At 37.6% G+C, this 24,009-nt stretch overlaps 1 protein-coding gene across 8 annotated transcripts in view; it reads right to left on the reverse strand.

Annotated features, from left to right (window-relative positions):
• Window positions 1-1,502: 1,502 nt before the first annotated feature.
• The window catches only part of cdk5rap2 (CDK5 regulatory subunit associated protein 2), a 42,052-nt gene continuing 19,545 nt past the window's right edge, over window positions 1,503-24,009 (reverse strand). For 3 of the 8 annotated variants that reach the window (XM_051878899.1, XM_051878901.1, XM_051878903.1), the window contains exons 29-50: window positions 23,569-23,634; window positions 23,246-23,412; window positions 22,708-23,146; window positions 20,028-21,618; window positions 19,137-19,241; window positions 17,824-18,220; window positions 17,284-17,504; window positions 16,250-16,310; window positions 14,764-14,954; window positions 9,461-9,745; window positions 9,022-9,147; window positions 8,801-8,920; window positions 8,166-8,292; window positions 7,089-7,210; window positions 6,799-6,999; window positions 6,499-6,558; window positions 6,053-6,246; window positions 5,820-5,951; window positions 4,714-4,852; window positions 4,584-4,630; window positions 2,233-2,278; window positions 1,503-1,967 (exon numbers count right to left, since the gene is read on the reverse strand). In XM_051878899.1, the coding sequence (XP_051734859.1) occupies window positions 1,852-1,967; window positions 2,233-2,278; window positions 4,584-4,630; window positions 4,714-4,852; window positions 5,820-5,951; window positions 6,053-6,246; window positions 6,499-6,558; window positions 6,799-6,999; window positions 7,089-7,210; window positions 8,166-8,292; window positions 8,801-8,920; window positions 9,022-9,147; window positions 9,461-9,745; window positions 14,764-14,954; window positions 16,250-16,310; window positions 17,284-17,504; window positions 17,824-18,220; window positions 19,137-19,241; window positions 20,028-21,618; window positions 22,708-23,146; window positions 23,246-23,412; window positions 23,569-23,634 (4,953 nt within the window). In that variant the 3' untranslated portion in view covers window positions 1,503-1,851. Of the gene's footprint in view, window positions 2,052-2,232; window positions 2,279-4,554; window positions 4,631-4,713; window positions 4,853-5,819; window positions 5,952-6,052; window positions 6,247-6,498; window positions 6,559-6,798; window positions 7,000-7,088; window positions 7,211-8,165; window positions 8,293-8,800; window positions 8,921-9,021; window positions 9,148-9,460; window positions 9,746-14,763; window positions 14,955-16,249; window positions 16,311-17,283; window positions 17,505-17,823; window positions 18,221-19,136; window positions 19,242-20,027; window positions 21,619-22,707; window positions 23,147-23,245; window positions 23,413-23,568; window positions 23,635-24,009 lie in introns of all 8 variants that reach the window. The other 5 variants (XM_051878900.1, XM_051878906.1, XM_051878905.1 and 2 more) reach the window with 5 other exon arrangements.

Raw genomic sequence — 24,009 nt, forward strand, 5'->3', positions numbered from 1 at the left:
AATTTTTATCCTCTGGTGCACTTTGGTCATTTCCGACTGAAAAATTTTACTTTTTTTTTTTTTTTTTTTTTTTTAAATCATCAGAATGGTATGAAACTTAGAAAGTTACAAAACCTTAAACACAAAAAAATTCATGGACATGATTCGAAAAGATTAAATGGTCCTGAAAAAAATGGTAACACTTTACAATAAGGTTCATTAGTTAAACAATGTATTACCATGAGCAATACACTTGTTACAGTATTTACTAATCTTCGTTAACGAAAATAGTTGTTCATGTTAGTTCACAGTGCGTTAACAAGATTTTAATAACGTATTAGTAAATGTTGAAATTAACAAGGATTAATAAATGCTGTATAAATGCAGTTCATTATTAGTTCATGTTAACTAATGAACATTATTGTAAAGTGTTACCAAAAAAATAGTAACGTGCTTTTTCATTGGAAATGGGAGACGAATTTCATCTAGTGGAAACTTTTGGTACTGCGGCCAAACAAAAATTACTGAAAGCTCATTTTTTGAGATAAAGCTCAAATTTGGAACAACTTGTTTAGATTTATGGTTTTGATTTTCATGCCATTTTAGAAAATATATATTTTGTATATTGAAAATAGTATTTTTGTGCATTTTTCATAATAAACGTAAAATTCTGTAACTTTTGTTAACTTTTTTCACTTCAGCAATTTGCCGTGCATCGCCTTTGAAGAGAGATCAGACTTGTCGGTGCTCTAAAACTTTTAAAGTTTGTGACCATTTAAGTTGGAAATTTCATTTTCAGATCTATGAAAAACTGAATAATTGGATTATAACTACAGCGTAAATATAATTTAGTACCATAAAATCCCCTAAAAATACAATATTAAATAAAAAACAAAAATGTACCTTCATTTAATTAAAATTTCGGTCATTTTTGACCGACGTGAAGAGCAGCAGAGGGTTAAAACAGGTGATTCCCCAGAGATTTAGCTGCTCTCTCATTGTGACAACTAAACTATGCCACACCCACACCAGACACGTCAACGTAGCCGGAGCAACTTTTCTCTATTTACAGATCAAGCATAGATAAGTGACATATATACGCAATTTCCCGAGAAAACCACCCCGACAAGTCTGAAATATAACTTACACTTACAAAAGGCTTTTGGTTTTGGAAGGATTGATGATGTGTTGACATTTAAAAAAAAATAATTTGAACAAAAAAAAGTTACATAGTGTAAAAGCAATTCAATCACAAACATTAACGATAAACACTATAATTTACATTTATAATTGTTGAATAAATAGTGTATTTATAGAAATTTTAATTTTCACCAATACATTGTAGTTCAAGATGAATAAATTAACAATGTTATGAATCTAGAGCATGTAAAAAGAAATCTGACTAAAAACTCTAGTTGTAACAGCTTCATATTTGTATGAATTCTAATGTTTGATTGACACCATTACAATGAGAAGAATCAAATTCCCCCATTAAAATCAAAGCAGAAAGCACAGACACAGTCTTGTGAGGGTTTTACACATTTACTTGTATCACAGTCTGCTACATTAATGTACATGTACCACTCATTTACATCAAAATATGAGATCTTCACTAGAGTTAGGCAGGATGATACAGCGAACATGAGACTGCTTAAAACCATTCAAGGGAAACAGTATAAAACTAAAGATCAATATATTTACAGGAGAAAATCTCTTCCAATATTTAAAAAAAAAAAAACATTCCCTTTTACGTCAGTTAAATGCTTACTGTAAATGTGCAAATATGTCTGTACTGCATGAGCGTACCTCGAAGAGAATAAATTAAAAAGGCAAATGAAGAGGGCGAAATAATGACATCAGTTGTGGGCGTGTCTAACAGCTGCAGTGGGAGGAGTTCTCACTGCATGCTGAACTTCTGCCTGAATGCTGCGGAGGACTGGCCACACCCCTCAATTGCTGATTGGTCACTGGCCATTCAGTGGGACGTCCTACAGAAACACACAGGTAAAAAGACTCAGGAGACGTGTTGAGATGCCAAACAATCAATAACGTCCATGCAGAGCATCACATGCCTGAAATAAAACAAAAACACCCCAAAAACATATGAAGGTCAGAACAACAGCAAAAAACCTTTTCATATGGGCCTTTGGGACGCTGCCACAAACACTGAAAGGAATCAGGAAGAGCATGCAGTGATCGTCATGCAAAGAAACAAACCAGCTTCACAAACGCACAAGCCTTCATTAAACTGACCTTCCACCTGCAGACCCTTCAGCCCAAAAACATTCAGATAGTTAGACTGAAATACAGTGAAATAAAGCACAGCAGACAGAGCGTTAACATCGTGAAGAAAGAAGAGGGAGGAGAAAAAAAACCCCCGAAAAAATAAATATCTAATTAAATATCCATTTAATATGTTCTTTACAAAGAGACAGTCAAGGCAATGTTACAATTTTCAAATATTATTTTAGTGGTTCTATTTATGTTGTAGGAAAAGTAAAAAAAAAAAAAAAAATGAATTTTTTTTTTTTTTTTTACAGATAATTGCAAATTTTTAAAATACAAAGTCCAAAATATCATCTTGTAATTGTGTTTTTTTCCCCCCATTTAAATGCCAATAAATAAATTCTGGCATCCAAAAAACATTTTACAGAACGACATAAAGTAAATTCACCATCAAACTCTGCTTGACTTTGAGTCCAAAAATGTGTTTGCAATCATTTTATTCTTTAATCACTCTCACTCACTCACTCACACACACACACACACACACACACACACGATTTTTTTGTTTTTGAAAGAAGTCTCTTCTGCTCACTAAGGCTGCCTTATTTTGATCAAAAATACAGTAAAAACTAAAAATTATGAAATATTATTACAATTTAAAATAACTGTTTTCTATTGTAATATATATTAAAAGGTAATTTGATCAAAGCTGAATTTTCAGCATCATTACTCCAGTCTTCAGAGTCACATGATCCTTCAGAAATCATTCTAAAATGCTGATCTGCTGCTCAAGAAACATTTCTGATTATTATCAATGTTGAAAACAGTTCTGCTTCATAATTTTTGTGGAAACTGTGATACATTTTTTTTTTTTCAGGATTCTTTGATGAATTGAAAGTTTGGTTTGGTTTATTGCATCTTTATTATATAAAAGTGATCATAAGGTCCTGGGGCCGGTTGCACCAAGTTACAACATAGCCTAGCTTTAAAAGTAAATGGGCACTAAGTTACAACTTACACACTACTAAATATTTTTTCATTGCACCATTAAACTCAGTTGAAGTCTACATATAAACTAAATATTTATGGAAGCCTCCGATCAGGAGTAAGGGTTGGAATAAAATCGGAGTGTATATTTACAATAAGTGCAAATAGCGTCCCTTGTTGTCAAACGCTAATACACTAGCTCAACCCACCAATGTCTGGTTGGGCCACTCAAGTTTTAAAAAAGACGCGCGGCATGTCTTCAGTGGGGCTCGCAGACCTGGCCTTTAACGCAATTGACGCGGGTTCGAATCCACCTTTTGCTGAGCTCACTTTTTTATTTCAATAAAAATGAAAATAATGATGTTCTAAAAGTGGAACTAAACTGCGAATGAGTGTTTAATAATATTAAAAGTATTCATTGGGTAGGGTTTGGGGAAGGTGTTGGGAAGGTTTTTATTCTCCCAGTAAGGCAGCATCCATTTAATAATTTAATAAATATAATCATTTACACTCTATGATATTATTGCATCCTGTTAATGTACAAAAATACTGAGGTACAAAGAGTATCTGTCAATATAAAGTATAGATAGCATCTAATTACTATTTACTCTTATTGCAAAGAACTGATACTTTTACATGGTGTAAATAGAATCTATCGCTATTTTCACCTAGTGTAAATAGCATATCGCTAAGAAGATGCTACTATTTTCACTTAGTGTAAATAGCCACTGCCAAATAAAATAGCAGACTGACTGAACTGCATCAATAAGCCCTAATTTTACCTGACAGACTTAAATTTTTTAGACATATGATAATGCTGACATTTACATTTGCTTACATTTTAAGAGAGAGATCATTATGTAAAAAGATTTAGTTAGCAGCTCTTTAACAGAAACCCGTCCTAAACAGCATGCAGCAATCCATGTTTAGTCACAATCAATAATTGTAATTTCTTAAGTTATCCTTAATAAATTTGTTTCAAGTACAGTTTCTGAATGATATTTACATATAAAAACATTTAAGCCTATGTTATTCATGATTAAGTAGTATTGTATTTAATGGAAACTTATTTTTACCATTAGTTATGTGAGGCAAAATAGGTTGGAATGAAGGATAAACTGAAATTTACGGCATTTCAACAACTTCTGCTCATGTATTTGAAGGTTAAACGTCATATTATGCGACTATGCATTATTTTACAGAGAGCTTACGACCGACCAGCTACGTCCTGCCTTTAGAACAAATGGCGCAACCGAATAAAGTACAGAATTAGTTACAAACTAGCTAGTAGTTACTAAGCCTCTAGTGTGGACTTTACGTTCCAATTTAAGAAGGAATTACGAACGGCTACTGCAACCCTACCCTGGACATGTAAATGAACACAAACGCACCTCCAGGTTTCCTCTGGCTCTCTTCAGCACGCCGTGAGTCAGAGACACTGCAGGAAACACAGGACACAAACATCAGCACTTCATTACTCTAGATGAGCGTGTGTTGTGCATGTAGACGAGCGTCTCTTACGCTGGTCGATGATGATGCGCTCCATGCCCTCTTTGAGCTGGTTGGTGGATCTCAGGCGTTTCACGGCTCCGGTCAGCATCCTCTCCTGCTGGGACAGACGACTCTTCAGACGACTGATCTCACTCCTCAACATCTCGTCCTGATGGGACAGACAGAGAGGAACAGGGGGAGGTTTAATCAGGTTAGCACAGGACTGCTGGGAAAATCTTTCAAATGTTTCAGTTTTAAACTTGAGATAATCACTGGATTATTAACTGCTGTGAGGCCTGCTGTATGAGGGCGGATTTCTTGGTGAAAGTGCATTTTTATTTACAATGATATTTAATTATTTCAACACTGATTTAATTATTTCAATATAATTTTATCTACTTTTTTATCACAAGTCATATTTTATTTCAAATAAAAACATGAATGAATGAATGAAATAATAATTCGAATTCATTTAAAATTTCATTTTATTTATATTTAATTTCACATGGTCACATTTTATTGTATTTTTATCTAATGAATACTGAATACATTTGCCAATGTATTTAATTATTTAATATATTTAAATGAGTTTACTAATTTACATTACAATTATATAATATCACATAAATAAAAAAAAATATTTTGGATTACATTTTAACTATATTTATTTAATTTCACACCTTATTTATGGTCACATTTTATTTTTATTTTTTTGTATCTTTGTTTCAGGATAGGAACACTTCACAATGGATTTAATTATCTAAATAAATAAATAAATAAATAAAAATGAACTGTCCACATTGTTCTGTGATTTTTTTTTAAATTTGGCAGCCAGGTAGATTTTTATTTATTTATTTATTTGGCAATATGCTAAAAAATAAAGTCACTTATTAACTTTTTAATTGAATAGTATTTTATTTCTCACACACACACACACACACACATATATATACACACATACATACATACATACATAGATAAATGTTACTTAATTTCATGTTTTTATTTAATGATTGGAACATTTCATTTTGTCATTTATCTTCCTTCATTACTCTGTAGTCATTATATTTAATCTTCACATGACATCAACAGATGTCTACGGAATGACATCACTTAAACGACAGTGTGTGTGTTACCTGTTGAGTGTGTGTGCCGTCTCCTGAGGGCAGTGAGACTCTCCAGAGCAGTTTGAGAAGTCGAGCGGCCTCCTCCAGGACCTGCTGCATGGTGTTCACACCGCCAGAGAAGCTCTTCAGCTGATCTGCAGCCTGACACACACCACAGAAAACACATTCAGTGCCGAAACATGAGCCTAACACACATGAGACTGTGTGTGTGTGTGTGTGTGTGTGTGTGTGTGTGTTCTCACCCTGCCGCTGTCGTGTATCTGTGTGTCCAGATCTGCAGTGAGTCTCTTGGCTTCACTGATCTGCTTGCGCAGGGCGTTATAGTCCTCTATCAGACCCAGAACGTGACGGCCGCGTCTGTCCGCCCACAGCCGGTGACCCGGTACCAGCCGGGACGGAGCATGGGAACCAGAATCCACTGAACTACCACCACTGTCTAAAAACACAGAGATGTTTGTGAGACCAACATGTAAAAATAAAAATTTTAATTTCAGGGTTTATGAGTGAATTTCCCAAAAAAATATCTTGGGGTCAAATAATAAAAAAAATTTAAAAAAATTAAAATGAAGAAGAAAATAAAGTAGGGCTGCTCATTTAATCGAAATTAACCTGAAATTGCACTTAAACCGATTTGGCTTATTGCGATTATAAAAAAAGTCAAATGCCACTAAAAGTCAAAGATATGTACCATGTGCAGCACTAGATACATCTGTCTGTAAGTGAAGAACATCTGATCTACCAGCTTCATCTGAAAGAAAGAAAGACATTTGTTTTCTTTGCCATTTGTTTTAACATTTGTTTCCTTGAATCTCCCTGTACCAGTTACTAGTATTTACTGAACATTTCATTATATTGCTACTGTAACTTTGACATGTGTTACAGTGGTTTAAACAAACCTCATCAGCTTTACTGCTTTATAAAGAACACATTTGACACAAAGACTTTGCTTGAACACAATTATCAGTCTGATAATGGAGTGTGTGTGTACCTGATTTAGGCAGCAGGTAGTTGATGTTAATAGTTGATCTGTGGTCAGTGCGGGTCAGTAGTTGTTGTTCTAGTCTCTGTCTCAGTGTGGTGTTGGTCTGGATGCTTCTCTCCAGCTGAACACGCAGCTGTCTGATCTCGGCCAGCAGCTCGCTCAGATCCACTGCTGAACCGCCCTCAGAATCAGACCCACGGCCCTCTTCTGCACACACACACACACACACACACACAGTTATCAGCGGTGTCTCAAACCTAGTGAGCTGCCTGCATGTTCAGTGCGTGTGAACGTACCTTTGTGAGTCTGTGTGGAGTTCTTCATGTGCTCCTGTACCTGTAGCTCCACACGCACAGACTGCAAGAGCTGCTGGGTGTCAGACAGCTGCTGCCTCTGATGACTGTTCTCACACTGCAGCCTGAAACACACACGCTCACATCAATGCATGCACAAAATTGTGTTGTGCTTATAATAGACAACATTATAATATTATCTGAATCAGTCAGAATAATTACTGAATTAACAACTGACTCACTGAATCAATCAGAATCATTGCAAATGAATCCCTTACTGAATCAGTCAGAATGATTACTTTATTTATTTGATTATTTATTTGATTACATTAACAACTGAATCACTCTTCAGTCTCAAAAGCATCATTGTTTCTGCTTTTTGGGAAACACAGCCCAAAACAACAACTGCATTAACAACTGACTCATTGAATCGGAGCAATTACTGCAATAACACCTGGATCACTTACTGAATCTGTCAGATTGATAACTGCATTAACTGAATCACTTACTGAATCTGTCAGAACAATAACTGCATTAACAACTGAATCACTGAATCACAACAATAACTGCATTAACAACTGAATCACTGAATCACAACAATTACTCCATTAACAACTGAATCACTCACTAAAAATCAAACTGAACTCAAAATGGATTTTTAGCAGTTGAAAAGTGCAGTAAAATGTAAAAGGTTTGTAAGATTTAAAATCGTTTAAATATTAACTGGTTGTTCTTAGTTAAAGATACTCATTTGTAAATGTAACACCGATGTGCAACAAATAAAAAATTCAGGGACGACATAATGAGTGTGTGTGTGTGTGTAATGTGAAACTCTAGCCAATCACACATTTACCTCCTGGATTACAAATAATTGCAATAATTAAGACAACTCATTACACAGGCCCTCTGAGAATGACACATGATACAAAACACACACATTACATGATACTGGATCTGTGTTATCTGCGGCTGATCTCTTTTATTGGAAACACACCTAAACATTTATATATTTTCCTGTAGATGGACATCCCATATGAGGCTGTTTCTGTGTGTGTGTGTGTGTGTGTGTGTGTATATTACCTGTACAGGTTGTCCTGTAGTTGAGTTCTCTCTTGTTTTAGTGTTTCACACTCTTTTTTACTCAGTTCCAGTTTAGCGGTTCGTCGGGCCAAAGTTTCCCTCAGGCGATCGTTCTCCTTCTGTTTATCTGTTTAAGACACACACACACACACACACACACACCTGTGACAACAGCCTGCTTTCAAACGCTCCCATGTGCATCTGTGTAAGCGCTCGGTGAAGAGCATCATTGATGTCTATTTACAACATGTTTTTGAAGCATTGATCATTGTAGCCAATCACAGACATATCTGATGAGCATGTGAACACAATGGCCAATCAGAGGTGTTTGTGAATCCGCTCAACAGCGCTCAAAGCGTCACATTTTTAACATTTCAGTACCGACTGGGTATACTGTATACTGTACTTTTGACAACACTAATCCAAAATAAAATATTTTATGCATAATGCAGGAGTTTTAATTATAAACAAGCCCGAAATACACAGGGACTCTTGTACAACTCATATTTTGAAATGCCCAAACTTTACTACTAATTTTGTTATACCATTGACAATATTTAAGACTTTTATGGCCTTAAATTTGATGAAACTTAATTTAAGACTTTTTAAGGACCCACAGGGTTAAAGTTTGTTACCTCGTGCTCCCTGGTTGAGCTGCTCTTTAAGTGTGTGGTTTTGGGTCAGGAGGAAGTGAAGTTCACTGCTGATGTGACTCTGATGATCCTCAGAACCAGCGATGAAGATGTTAGTGGCTGCTGATCACACACATACACATATTAAATGATTTGAAGACATGAAGAGCGTTGTGAGTAACTTTAAACATGAAATTAATTTGTATGAGTTTGTGTGTGTTCACCGGAGTCTTTCTCAGCTTCCTGTAACTTTCTTTCTAACTGTTCTCGGAGTCTCTCATTGGTTCTGATCGTCTCTTCAAGACGTTGACGCAAAGCTCGGATCTCCAGCAGGTGTTCTGTTAATAGATCTATAAGAGAGAGAGAGAAAACACTGCAATCCACTTATGTATTATAATGTAAAAGCTTTCCATATTAATAATAGTCAATAAAATCTTTTTCTTTTTTTTTTTTGTATCATATTTGAAACATCAGGCTTTTATGGCTCATATAGTATGATAAGTGAGACTATGGAGCTCACATGTGAGAAAGGAAAACCTCAAATTTATTTAGAGGCTCAAACTGAGTAAAAATATGAAATTTGGTGCAGATATTCATCATTCGTGGTGGAGTTATCCAGTGTGAGCAACCAAAAGTCACAAGAAAACAAAGCGTGAGCTCTACCTGAGTTGATAGTCTTGTTTGCTGACATGTTCTGCTGCTGCTGCTCCGGCTGTTTGTCTTCAGTCTGATTCTGTGGGTCGTGCTTCAGGATGGAGCGCGTGAGGTCCAATTCACTACGAAGTGTAGCGTTCAGCTCCTCGCTGCCTCTCAGCTGCTCCTGCAGACGCCCATTCTCCCGTTGGAGCATTCGGACACTCTCCTCTCCACCATCAGTCACGCCCCCTTCAACAGCCCCAGATACCAGCCCCATATCTGTAAAAGCATCGCCATTGGTTGCCTTCAGGCCTGCAAAAGACGACAAAAAAAAGTTGTAAACTGCACACAAGAACAAACATGATCCATAAATTAATTTTACAAATGATAATTTGTGTTTTCAATTTTTAGGTGAATTTTGACAAATACGTACAAATACTCCGTTGTGAAGAATTATGGTAATAGAATTTCAGCAACATCTCTTTTGCTGTCATTAAATTGAATTGTATATATTAATTATTATGTATATTAGATACACTACCGTTCAAAAGTTTGGGGTTTGTAAGATTTTTTAAATGTCTTTGAAAGAAGTCTCTCTGCTCAAAAAGACTGCATTTATTTGATCAAAAATACAGTAAAAACAGTAATATTGTGAAATGTTATTACAATTTAAAAAAAATTTAATTTCAATTATTCCTGTAAATGAAGCTGAATTTTCAGCATCATTACTCCAGTCTTCAGTGTCACATGATCCTTCAGAAATCATTCTAATATGCCGATTTGATGTTTGAGAAACATTTGCTCCTATTAATGTTTATTGTCTTATTATTATTATTGTAATAAAACAATTATTATTTCAGGATTATTGATGAATAGAAAGTTCAAATGAACAACATTCATTTGAAATAAAAATATCAGTTTTTGCTGTCATTTTTGTAAATTTAACTGCTGAATAAAAGTATTAATTTCTATCAAAAAACTTATTCGACTTATTTTACTGAAATAAGTTGAAGTACTAAAATTACTAAAAAATAAAATAAAAACAAATCAAAAGCTTAACAGAAATAGAAAATAACAAATATGATAAAAGCGAATACCAAAATTATTAAAATGAAAACTGAAAATATAAAAATAAAAGCAAATTGAAAATATTAATAGTATAAATACTATAATAGTATATGAATAATACTAAAATAACAATACTTAAACTTAAATACTTAAACCTAACCTATAATTCAAGAGAACAAGGTATCACAGCACCACTTAAAGAACTGGACAGTCAAGAAGAGAATAACACTTGATTTTTACCTTCCTCTTTGGTGGCTTTTAGCACCTTCCTCCATCTGCTACGACTACGAGAGACGCCTTTATGGGCCATAATTTGTTCACTCATGTTCAGAGCTGAGCTACTGTTAAAATAGACCTGGTCTCACTATAACCAGATGTATAGTTGCAATCCAGTAGAAAGTTTAGCACAGCAGCACCACAAATTAGGCTCTCACGAACATGTATACGGTCTGAATGACAATTCAGCATCACTTAACATGCAATACCCTCGCCTCTAAGCGCTTTAGTGCTAAACAAACTGCAAAGACGGTGTAGTCCATCAAGCGTTCACTGAGTACATCTCCAATCTCTCGATCTATTGTGTCCCAGCTGCTGGGAAACCTGAACCAGGCTGTTCTGAAGAGAGATCAGGAGTCACACATTCCTTCTGTTTGCTAGTGTAATGCTATGAGAGTTAGTCCAGCATCTTGTGCCGATGTCTTTACTAAAGAGCAAAATCTATCTGTTTGCATGATACTAAACACTCAATAAATCAGCAACACACATGCTCAGGGCTCTTAACGGCTCTCAGGAGGGCAGAGGAGATAACAGTGCATGCTGAATAATGCATCTGTAAGGGCCTGTAACGGGACACCAGCCTTAGCTTCTGCTGTTTCACTACACGACTCCAAATACTCAAGCTGACAGGACCGCAGATTAGGGCTGGGCGGTATATCGAGTTTATACGATATATCAATATTAGGGCTGTCAAAATTATTGCTTTAACGTGTGTGATTATTTTTTTCAGTTTAACGCGTAAAAATATTTAACGCAGCATCTGTTTTTTCCGTCATAATTTGGCTAGCACTACATTATTTGATTATGCTCTTATTCACGCAAATGCTTTTAAACCACTCAAGACAAACAAGAACTCGCTGTCTGTGAATGTTGCGTCTCTGTGACACACACACGACTCGTGTGCACAAAAAGACGTGCGCCAGAGTTCTCTTTAGCGCTTGAACAAACAACAACACAGAATTATGCCAAAATGCCCGTTTTGTCAAGTATCCTCATAAGAGCAGTCTTGAATGAGTTAAATAACATCTTAAATGAGCTTAAAGAGTTGTGAGAAAATGAGATGCGTGTCAGATCCACGTCATGTTCAGAAGCGGCAGCAACCTAATAAACCAGTTGCTGTGATGTCTGTTATTAATGTTAACCCTTAAATGCATACCTCGGGTCTTTATCGACCCGGGACATCATTCACCACCCTCCTCCTCATTAATTTTTCAAAGTTAGACATCAACCTTCTTAGTATTCTTCAATCAATTCATTATAAAGAATATAACAAGAAAAAAAAATAAAAAATTATAAAAGAGTGCCTATTTTCCTATTTATTTTTTTGTAAAAATTGTATAGGGTCGCTAACGACCCGAGGTGTGTATCAGTGTACGTGTACTTTTTTTATGCACAACAACAATTGAATCTTTGATGACGGAATAAGCGCAATTCACCTTTATTCCACAAGGTGGCAATGTCTGAGTCACAATATAAAATGAAAGAATAGGCGAAACATGAAATGGATCAGCGATTTACTGCAGAGCATGTACTGAATTCAATCAAGTGTCACTGTCACTTGATGGAGGATCTGGAGCTATGAGTGATCAACATATTGATTTTTGAAGATGCTGAAAATGATAGTTTTGAGAATATGTTTGAGATCGCGAATGGGCTCATATTCGCGATCTCAAACATATTCTCAAACATATTCGCGATCTTCAAACATATTCAGTGATGGCATAAAACATCTGCTCAAAATGAACCCTTTCAGGCTCAAAAAGGTAACAAAATATGCTTTATTTTATTCTTCTGTAATGTTTTATATTATCATGACAGGTGGAGATCCATCCATGTTAGATATAGATCCGGGTCGCGAATATGTAAGAAAGATTGCCGAAACATTCATGCATTTAAGGGTTAATCAAAGAACAAAGGTAACAGAGAAAATTGTAGCCTTAATAAGGATTAATCTATATTTCATTTGTAATTTATGCAGTGAAGACTGTAAAGTGTTTGAAAACTTTAATCAATTTCTGAATAGGAAGGCCACAGGTAAATATGACATTTATTATAATGGGTTTATGTGAAGATTGTTTTAAGTACCTCAGGGCTCAGTGCTTGGACCACTTCTCTTCTTCACCTATATGTTATCACTAGGATCTGTCACTCAGGAACAGTGTTTTTCCTATCACTGCTATGCTGATGACACACAACCCTACCTCTCATTCCAACCAGATGATCCGACGGTTACTGCTCGCATCGCAGCCTGCCTGACAGCCATTTCTGCCTGGATGAAAGACCACCACCTTCAACTCAACCTTGCAAAGACTGAACTGCTTGTGGTCGGTGCCAACCCAACACTTCATCATAACCTCTCCATTCAACTTGGTTCGTCAACCATAACTCCTTCCAGAGTGGTGATGGATGATCGTTTAAGCTTCACAGATCATATTGCTACAACGGCCCGGTCCTGCAGATTTGCTTTGTACAACATTAGGAAGATTAGACACTTCCTGTTCCCTGCTGGTGGAATGACCTGCCAAGCTCTATCTGAGCAGCTGAGATTTTAGCCATTTTCAAAAAACTGGTAATGACACATCTTTTTCATCAGCACTTAACCCAGTGATATTTGCACTTTTTCTATTTCTATTTCTATTCTATTCTATAGCAGAGGATACAGAGTGAGCTGCTGCACAGAAGCTGCATAATCCGATTTGTCTTAAACAGGAAACATGCTTTATATTAAGCCCGTCAAAGTAACTCATAAGATATTGTTAACGTGTAGTTTAATGCAGCTTGCACCGTCAGATGCGCTGACAGATACTTGTGCTGGTTAATGAATTTTACTTTTCACAGGTATATTCTCCATCTGTAAATGTTAGAAAGTCTTGAAAATATTTCCATTTTGCTGCCGCTAAACAGACCGTTTTGGGGGCCCCAAGCAAAATCAGGACCCGAGGCCCCTCACGCCCCAACACTGCCTAACATTCTACTTTGAATTGCACAACAGTAATATTGAAGAGAATTAAGTGAGACATTTAAAAACAGGATTTATTTTACTTCGAACTGCACACAAAAATGGTCTACATTTTGGATCTTGCTCCTATAAGATATAAACATTCTAGATTTTGGATTTATCAAGTTATGATTTTGTCTATTTTCTCCATTTTATACAAAAATTACATAATCATTTTAGCTAGGCTATTATAAATTGAGCAAAAGTCTTCTTTTTCAAATCATTTCAGTCAGTCTTCTAGGTCACAGCAGGTTTGCATATTTTTCTTTTTTCATGCTCTTTTTTAGAGACTGTAGATCAACGACCGAAATCCACCAATAATATGTATCACTTTTGGAGATACAAGGTTTCTGCCCGACAGCGACGATATACTATATAGCCTTATATTTTAATTAGTCACGAAATCTAAGTATATCGTCACCCAGCGCTTTATAGTAAGTTAGACATACAATTATGTTTAACTTTATTACATACAGTAAGCTCACTAGGCTGATATATACCATTTAACAAATCTCAACTGCTTGATTGCTTAAATTGTCACAAAATGTAAACTATATTATTACCCAGCTCTAATCTACTAAATGTGACTATAAGGCATGAAGATATTAAAATATTATGAACATCAGCACGATTTATGTACAGCTGCTTTGAAACGAAGTGTATTGTGAAAAGTGCTATACAAATAAATTTTACTTGACTTGGAATCACTCAAGGCTTCAGTGTTACAGGTTACCAAAACTGACCTGAATGTCTCTCCAGGTCAAGAGGTCACTGTGAGAAATCAATGAAGGTGTACTGGATAAATAATTAAGCATGATTTAAAAGGTGCTCTGCCTTGAACTGAGATTACATTCATCTATTAGCACGGATTTCGTTTCAGTTCGCTAACACACTGAGGAACTTTTTTTTTTTGAAAGGATGTTCACAGACGTTCAGGTGCATTTACAAACAAATGAAATTACTTTATACATGATCAGGTGAGTGTTACCTGCGTGAGGTCTGTTGGGGGTCTGCCTGCGCAGAGCAGGGGGGCTGTCGTGGAAAGATGTGGTGCCATCATTAGACAACCTGTCACTCATTTCGGAGTCTGAGCACTGATGCATTCTGGGAACCTGCATTCGTAGTTGATGTTGCAGAGCTTGAATGAGCCGGTCTTTCTCCTGTAGTTCTGCAGAGAGTCTGTCAGACACACAAATAATTACAGAGAGAACAAAACTGTCTGAAAACAATCAGGCAAAACTAAATCAATAATCAACACAACAGTAACACACAAGATAATATAAGGAAATTAGGCTGTAAAGAGCAAGGCTAAATCCCAAATCCAATACTTTTACTTGATACTATAAATGTATTAACTTTGTGGCATATGGTAAATAAGCAAAACTAGCTTTAAAATTAATTTAAGTTTTAGGTTCATTAAAAATATGCGGTTGCAGCTACCAGTCCAAATAACATACTTAAAAGAAATCGCAAAAAATAAACACTATCCTTCAAAAAGGGTCGGGTTTTAATGTTTTCGAAATAAGTCTCTTATGCTTGCCAAGGCTGCATTCATTTGAGCAAAAATATTGTGAAATATTATTACAATTTAAAACAACTGTTTTATATTCGAAAATATTTTGAGATGTAATTTATTCTTGTCGTCAAAGCTGAATTTTCAGCAACATTACTCCAGTCTTCAGTGTCACATGATCCTTCAGAAATCATTCTAATATGCTGATTTGCTGCTCAAGAAACATTTCTGATAATTATCAATGTTGAAAACAGTTGTGCTGAAACTGTGATGCATTTTATTTTTCGGATTCTCTGCTGAATAAAAAGTTCAAAAGAACAGAAATAAAAATTACATCATAAAAGTCTTTACTGTCACTTTTGATCAAATTTAATGCAATCTTGCTGAAAAACAATCTTACTGACCTTAAAGTTTTGAAAGGTACGTGTAATTTGGGACAGATTAATCACACAGTATATGAATTGGGATGGAGCCTAAATCTGGCTATAAAGACCATCACCCAAAGACAAAATATAGAACAAATGTTAAATGACTCAAAGAAAGATTTCATTGCAGAAATCACACACACTGCACTGCACACGGGCCACTGCAGGCAGCACTCACTGGTCAATGTAATGCCGTGTACTAATGGCAAGATTCTGGTTCTGCCTGCACAAATAAACCATCTGTAGCTGCTGCTGTTCTCTGTCGCCCTCTAGCTGAGAGCGCAGGTAATGCAGCTCCTCCCACACCCACTCACAATCACTGTCAGGAGGAAGCCAAAGACTACAGCATCAAACACCAGCTGGATTAATGGGTAACAGTAGCCACAGACTCAAGTGAATACTACAGCGTAACCATGCATACTAATGCTGTGTTTCATTATTCATCTATTACATAATGCTTCCTCCTTGAGATTTTAGTATTTGTTAGATCATGGGGCATTGTTGTTAGCATATATGAAGCCGAAAGTGGTTCTCACCTGAGCATCATTTCTGACTCCGCTCCCTCCTCATTATCCATACCAGCACCTCCTGTAGAAACTTAAGGAAAACAGAAAACATATACTATAACATTTATGGTGTATTTTTGGTTATGTTCACAATGGAAAACTAGTGATCTGCTCCTCACGTATAGTACATACTATACTATGTACCATATTATACTACAATTGTTTTATATTGTATGTGAAAGAAGTGTTATTTTAATATCATAGAGATACTATTATATTTTTTTTTGTAATTTCCGTTTTATTTAAATTTGAAAGCTTTACAAATTAGTTTTTGTCAATTTTATTAGTTTTTTTTATTATGTCTATATAGTTTTTATTAATTTTTATTTGTTTTTATACCAATTAATGGAAAGCCACACATACATATAGAATTTTTTTTAGTTTTTGTTATTTTAGTACAGTTAATTAAAAGTAAAATATCAGAAATGCTGCTTTGGCTACCAGCTGATTTTATATTTTAAAGGTTTTTTTATATTTTATTTTATTTCAGTTAAAGGCACAATATGTAATTTTTCGCTACTAGAGGCCGAGTTTGAGGACGGAATCATGGGAGATGTAGTCTTCACCTCACAGCCAGTGGAAAAGAATCGGGACGGGACTCGGGCAGAAATCATGTTCATGGATGAGATTATTAACGTTACTGTAGTATGAAGCAGAGCAGGGTGAGTGTTGTGGGAGCAGAAACGAGGTTATATCGAACATTTTTTCTATCGTTATTGATTAAGACGTACCATCGATAAATTTCGATACCGTTTTATCGCCCAGACCTACTTTGTTGCCATTTATTTCTTTATATTTGCTTGTATGTTTCAAAGCTATATTTAGTCAGTTAATCATTTATAACATACAACTGTTTTATTATTAATTTGTAATTTTTTTAAAAAAGTATTTAAAAGTATACAAGTAATTTAATAAAAATTAAAAAATAAATTTGATATTAAAAGTCAAGAATTGGAATCAAATCGGATTATGAGGTGCATAAAGATTTCTCTGTGTTTACTTACCCTGCTCTAGTTTCTCCAGCAGCCCCAGACTGCGGTCCAGTTGCTCTTTGAGCTGGATACTCTGAGCAGAGTGCATCTCATTGGGTTGGAGTAACTCCTCTAGAGCACCTCTGAGCTCCAGCAGCTGTTTACGCTGTTCCACACCCAAACCACGGGACACACGGATCTGTTCCCGCAGCTCACACAACTCCCGGGCTTGAGACTGGACCAGAGACTCAATTCTGCAGAGAGAGAGAGGATGACATAATAAACAGGAAACACTTTACAATAATGTTTCATTTGTTAACAATAGTTAACTATATTTTAACATGAATTAAGAATGAATTATTAAACTCAACGTTTATTTATATATTAAAATCAAAAAGTTGTACGTGTTCATATTATGAGCTAATATGAACTAATAATGAATAGTTGTTTTTTTATTAAGAAATGTTAACAAAGATTGAAAAATCCTGTAACAAATGTATTGTTACCAATAAATAAACCACAAGATGAAGAAGAAATCCTGATGATGATCATGAAGATGGTGATGAAGGTTACCTGGATGGAGAGCCTGGTTGGCTGGTTCTGTTCAGGCTTCTCTCTTTCTCCAGCTCAGTGCTCAGCTGGGCAATTTTAGCCTTCATAATCTTCGTATCCTCATCTTCTTCACCTGCTGTGGGGTCAGAGGTCACACTCAGGAGCTCAGAGGACAAAGACGTCTTCCGCAGCTGTCTCTGGAGGTGCAGGATGACTTTGTGTTGCCCTTCGATCTGTGACCTTAGCTGCTGGATGTGCAGGTTGGGGTCGGCATGAGGGTCAGAGGGTCGAGGGGAGCTCAGGCCAGGAGAGCTGGGGTACGAGGGGCTGGATGCAGTAGTGTCAGGAGAAAATCGGTCCTGAGTGCCCGTGAGGACAGGAGACAGAGCAGGAACCAACCGCAAAACACCGTCCACATCTGATAGCGACATCAAACACACACACAAAAACATGAACAGGAAGACTTGCGTTAATAACAGCAATCTGAACTATGCTGGAAGGAGGTTGCAGTTCTCAGAGAAAGACGCCACATTAGTTATATTATTAAAACAGGGATAAGTAACATGGTTTGGTCATGCAGAGGAAGTGATTCAAACCATGTTAAAGCACACACGCACATGCTGACAAACATAACAAAAGTTCAAAGAAAAGTGTACCGAAAAATTTAGATTCTGTCACTGTTTATTCACCCTCGTGACTTTTACCCATAGGAAAAATCAGCACTCATTCTGCTAAATGCTTGTGTTACACGGAGTAAAGAAAGTCATGGTTTGGAACGAGGTTAGAAGTGAGTAAATAATGTGTAACACTTTATATTGAGGTCCCATTAGTTAACTTTAGGCTAATGCATTAACAAAGATTAAATAACAATCTGTTACAGTATTTATTAATCTTTGTTAACGTTAGTTAATAAAAACAACAAAAAAACAACAACAACTGTTCATTGTAAGTTCATGTTTGCTCAGGTCCATTAAATAATACTAACAGATACAACTTTTGATTTTAATAATGTATAAGTAAATGTTGAAATCAACATTAACTAAGATTAATAAATGCTGTAGAAGTATTTTTCATTTTTAGTACTAATGCAGTTAACAAATGGAACCTTATTTAAAAGTGTTAGCAAATAAAGATATTTGTAGTTCACCCAATTTTGGGACCTCTTTACGTCACCATCCTCAAAAGTGATCACCACTGTTTATTATGAGCATGCAGTCAGTCACAGTTTTTAAACCATCGATCATCAGTAGAGATAAGGGAGTCTGAAACTGCCTTTCCATGCAGAAACCCTGACATGCAGTCTTGGTAAAACAAAGTGTTTTCCCCCTGTCTACCTGTGCTACTGCCCTCCACTTCCGTCTCACTCCTTCCACTTGTTTCGTACCCAAGGTCCTGCGCTTCCACCTGCACCCCTTTATCATCCTGTTCACCAAGGGGCGCTAGAGCACACAGGCAGGGTTGAGAACAGCAGTCCCATGGACAGACAAACGAGCAACATGCTGTCGCAGTACCGCAATAAACCCTAAAGTGCACTAAATGCAGTTCGGTATTGAGCAAACATAGCATAAAAGTTTTAAACTGATGAGCCATTATCCTATAACATGCATTAACCCTATAATGCCTGCAGTATCATATTTGAATGCTTTCATGATTTTTATTAAGTAAATGTAACAATAACTTTTATTGTTAGTAATATTTCAAGATGAACACTTGCTGGTCTAAAACAAATGGGGTTTACTTGATTATCAATTCATCATTTTTTAGAAAATTCATGTCAATTTAAGTCCATTTAAGTCCAAATATGATCCATCAGGCTTTTGAGAAACTTTATTTGATCATCTCTCAATCATCATTGTATTGCATTGCACTGCATTATATGTTTTGCCCCATACAATTAAAATTTCATCATAAAACTCTGCATTTAAATATCATATTACTAAGACATTATGAGATATAGAATGACAACTGATATTTATATGCATTTTAAGTAGTCGGTTATACTATTAATAAAGATCTCATTGATTTACATTACAAACTGTATCAAATTGCCTATTTTTGCTCATTTTGGACCTCTGAATAAAATTGAGGTGTAAATTCCCACTATATTATGTATATAAGCCATAAAAGCCTGAGTTATCAAATATGGTATTCAACAAAACAGCACATATGCAAACAACAAGCTAGATTCAGCATTTTTTTATGTTCAACTGACTGTGTCTTCTTACCTTTGCGCTGATCAGATTGTTTGTCCTTGTTTGAGTTGTGCAAAGCGATGACAGACTGAGCATTCGCCAGTTTCTCCTCTAATTTCTGACATGCCCTCTCCCTCTCCTTCAGGGCCTTTTGCAAACTTTCGACATGGCCGTTCCTCTCCAGACTCTCATTTCCAGGTGCATCCCCACCTCCTACATTTTTGCCACGCCCACTAAGCTCTTTCTCGAGTTTGGTCATTTTCTGAGCACGCTCAATATGAATCTGAAGAAGCGTCAAGAGGTTCTTATGAAGATTCTGGCGTGAAGAGACAGGTTCCAGAACATTCTGTTGCCGTAATGATTTGGAGCTCTCCAGGTTCTGAATGGGCGTGCTCGTCTTTTGTTGCTGTTTCCCAGTGCAGGCTGGGTCATCCAGAGACTCTCTCTCCAAGAGAGCTTGCTGCAGCCTCTCCAGCCATTGCTGCAACTCTGAACCGGACAAGTTGTCCACATTAGACTGGTTCGGTTTCGAGCAAATGTCTGCAAGAGACTGGACCGCGCCTTCAGCAGCTCTAATGCACTCACATAGACAGTCAGTCAACTGTTGCTGTTGCCATGAGGGAACCTTTCCTTCCTGGGGTCCGGGAGTGTAATTCCCCTCCAGACCTGCTGGTGTGCTGTTGTGCTTGGCGCTTATAGCTGCAGTCAACTTTTTAACAGCTGCTTCTGAAGTCCAGAGCTTCTCCTGCAGCTCTGCATTCATCTTGCACTGCTGCAACAGCGACTCCTGCATTGTCTCCACTTGTCGCCGTAGGTCAGAATCAGGTTCGGGTGTCGCACCAACCTCTGGGATTTGAGGGGCTCTTGACCTGTCCTCACTTTGCTGAGAAGTTCTGACCTGTTGAATCAAGTCCTCCAGCCTCTCACAAAGAATCTTTGGGTCTGCTTGCCCAGGGATTTGGTCTATTTGGCTGCTTGTGGTGTCCACATTTCGGAGTGATGCAATGGCAGACTCTGCTGTGTTCAGGCAGTCCAAGAGCTGAGCATTGAGCCTGTCTTTCTCCTCAACAGCCTTCTGAAGTTCTGCACACTGACGCTGCCACGATACATCTCCTGTTTGACCAATTCCACACTCAGAGTCCAGGCTGCACGCGGTGAGGTATGCAATAGTGGACTCTGCCGCTTGCAGGGCTTCCAGGTACTCTCGGTTGAGCTTTTCCTTCTCCTGTAGCTCCACCTGTAGCTCATCCCATTCCCGGACTTGTTGCCTCAGGCGGGAGATTAGCTCCTCCTTCTCCTGGCATTCTTGATTCAGTAACTCTAACTGCGCCATGAGCTCGGATTCCAGATTCTGGTCTGCGTTCTGTCTGACGTTAGTGTTCTGTTCTCTTCCTATGGTTGGACTCAGCCTAGCATCTTCAACATGGTCTAATTCGAGATGTCCGTGCTGAGCTGAACTCAAAGACATCTTGCTGTCAGTGCTGTAATCAGACTCCTCCGCCCCAGTTAGGTCTTTGCTCCTGGGGCGAGTGTGGTCTGAAGTCACCTCACTCAGATCCTCAGAGCTTTGCCCAGAACTCCCACTGGGCCTCACAGGTACCGGTAGCCGAGATTTTACATTTGCCTAAAACAAAGAACATTATCTTACTGATAAGATACTTTGGAAAAGACAAAGAAGGATACATATCCACACTAGAAGCAATTATTAATAGGAAGAAGGGGTGTACTTTATGTAGTACGCCACATTTTATCTAGTGTGGCGTACTAGATAAAGCTTAACGCTGGTAATCAGGAGGTTGCTTGTTCCATCCCTGCAAACAATGACCCATCACTATTGTGTCCTTGGCCCTGTTTCCACCTGGTAAGATGCGTTTTGGTCGATCAGATCACAAGTGGATGAGGAAGACACATATCTGTCCCATTTGTCCACTTTCAACCACTTCTGTCCTGATTTCTTCAAGGGGAGGCTCTATAGGCGGGTAAGGCGGGTTTTTAGGCGGGTTTTTTTCAGATCTTTCAAATGAAAAAAAATAAGTGTGTGATTTACATATGAACTCGCACGGAGACGCCGGCAAAACACACGGAGAGCATCAGCTTTCGTTTCTGCTCTGATAGCCGAAATACCGGCTGAACGCGGTGAGCGTGTGTTAGAAATCAGGAATAGTGAGAGAACATTGTGTTGGTACGTTTTTCTTCTTCAAACCAAACTTGGGTCTTCGGCCGAAAAAGTTTAAATCCCATCTGGCTAGCGCGCTTCCCATAATGTTTACGCATTAGATCAGTAGGCGGAGAGTAGGTGGTCTTTTGTGGCTGTTTGAACACATTCGACCGCATGAGCGTTTCCGCTACGAAAGCAATCCGGTCGAATGCGTTTTTGACTACCTCTGAAAGTGGTTGAAAGTGGACAAGCTCAAAACATTTTACACCCCGATTACACCTGTATTTAGCATCATCCACTTGAGATCCGATCGACAAAAAAAGCATCTTAATACCAGGTGGAAACAGGGGCTTTTGACTCCAAGTTGCTCCAGTGGGCTTGTCCATTTTCTGAGCGCTCTCAGTATTGATTTGAAGCATCATCAAGATGTTCTAATGAAGATTCAGGCAGAAATGCTTTATACTGGGTTTGAACCTACAACCTTTTCGGTTACCAACCATAACGCCACACATCCCCCTTATTCCAGCAGCATAAGTTTACGTTGTTTATACTCACTGCATGTCTGGCCACATGCTGCTTTTGACTCTTGTTGGGTTTGGTGTATTGGCCCTGCCTTCTTTTCTCATCTTTCTCCTCCATTTCTTTCCATTCTCTTTGTTTGTTCTCTTTCTCCAGTGTGTTGGCATGCCTCTGAGAATCTTTACGTTCAGTCCGCTTTCTTTCCATGTTGCTGGCCATGCTGACCATTATTTCAGGGTTGAATTGACTTCCAGCATCAGAGGCCGAGTTTCGCTGCAGCTGCTCTTTTAGCAGTCGAATGATCTTTCGGTGACCTCTGGCTTCTGAGCGAAGCACCTTCACGGTTTGGTGCAAGTCTCCATGGCTATCGCTTTCTCCAGAACTCTCCGCGCTTTCTTTGGACTCCGTGGCGTTTTCCTCCTTCAAAAGTCCACGGAGTTCAGACGCTTCTGAGCGGAGTTTGGCCACTTTCTCCCTACAGATTTCAGCAGTTAAGAGTTTGATGGGTTTTTAAAGTTTTGATTTGATCTAAAACCAAAGCTACTGTGTGATTATCTAGTTAGCCTGAACATACCTGAGTTGAGAGACTGACTCCGCCTCACAGTCTGTGAGAAGCGTTTGGAGTTCTTCTTTTTCAGATTCGTCCCTAAGGAATCTGGACATGGGTGGTACTGCACCTTCCTCTCTCTGAGTCTGTGATGGCTGATGACTTTCACTGGAATCTTCTGGAGAACGATCTCCCTAGAGATCAACAACACGCAGGACAACGTTAAATACAAAAATAAGACCAATGTGAGGTTTCCAGATGAGTGCTATAGTAAAATTCAGAGCTGAAGTTCAAGATTACAGTAGATTAATACAAAACTGACTGATTTGATTGTATTAACTGTCTCTTACCTTCGTGTTTAGAGGCATTAGTGTCGCATCATCTCTAGCGGTAGGTGGCTGCTCTCTCTGTGGTTGCTACAGTAATGGGATGTTTGGTGACACATGACTTAACAACACAAAATGCCATAATGGAACAGAATATAAAGAAAGTACACAGTAACGGTAGGATGGGTGGCTGCAGGTGATCATGGGCAAGAAAATAAGCCAGAAAGACAGAGAGAGGAGATAACAGGGGTTAGCGGGGACGGAAGAGAGAGACAAAAGAGAGAGAGAGAGAGAAAAAGAGGAAAAAGAGAGAACTAGAGGGAGAAAAAAAAACTACCGCAGACACATGCATAAACACTCATTCCAGCAGACAAAGACGTTACAGAAACAAACTTCTAAATAAAGTCTAACCTATTGCTAACTAATGTTAGTAAACTAGAAACTCATCTACAGACATGAGGTCAA

The sequence above is a fragment of the Ctenopharyngodon idella genome, chromosome 21, assembly GCF_019924925.1.
Source record: "Ctenopharyngodon idella isolate HZGC_01 chromosome 21, HZGC01, whole genome shotgun sequence".
In the NCBI taxonomy this organism is placed as follows: Eukaryota; Metazoa; Chordata; class Actinopteri; order Cypriniformes; family Xenocyprididae; genus Ctenopharyngodon; species Ctenopharyngodon idella.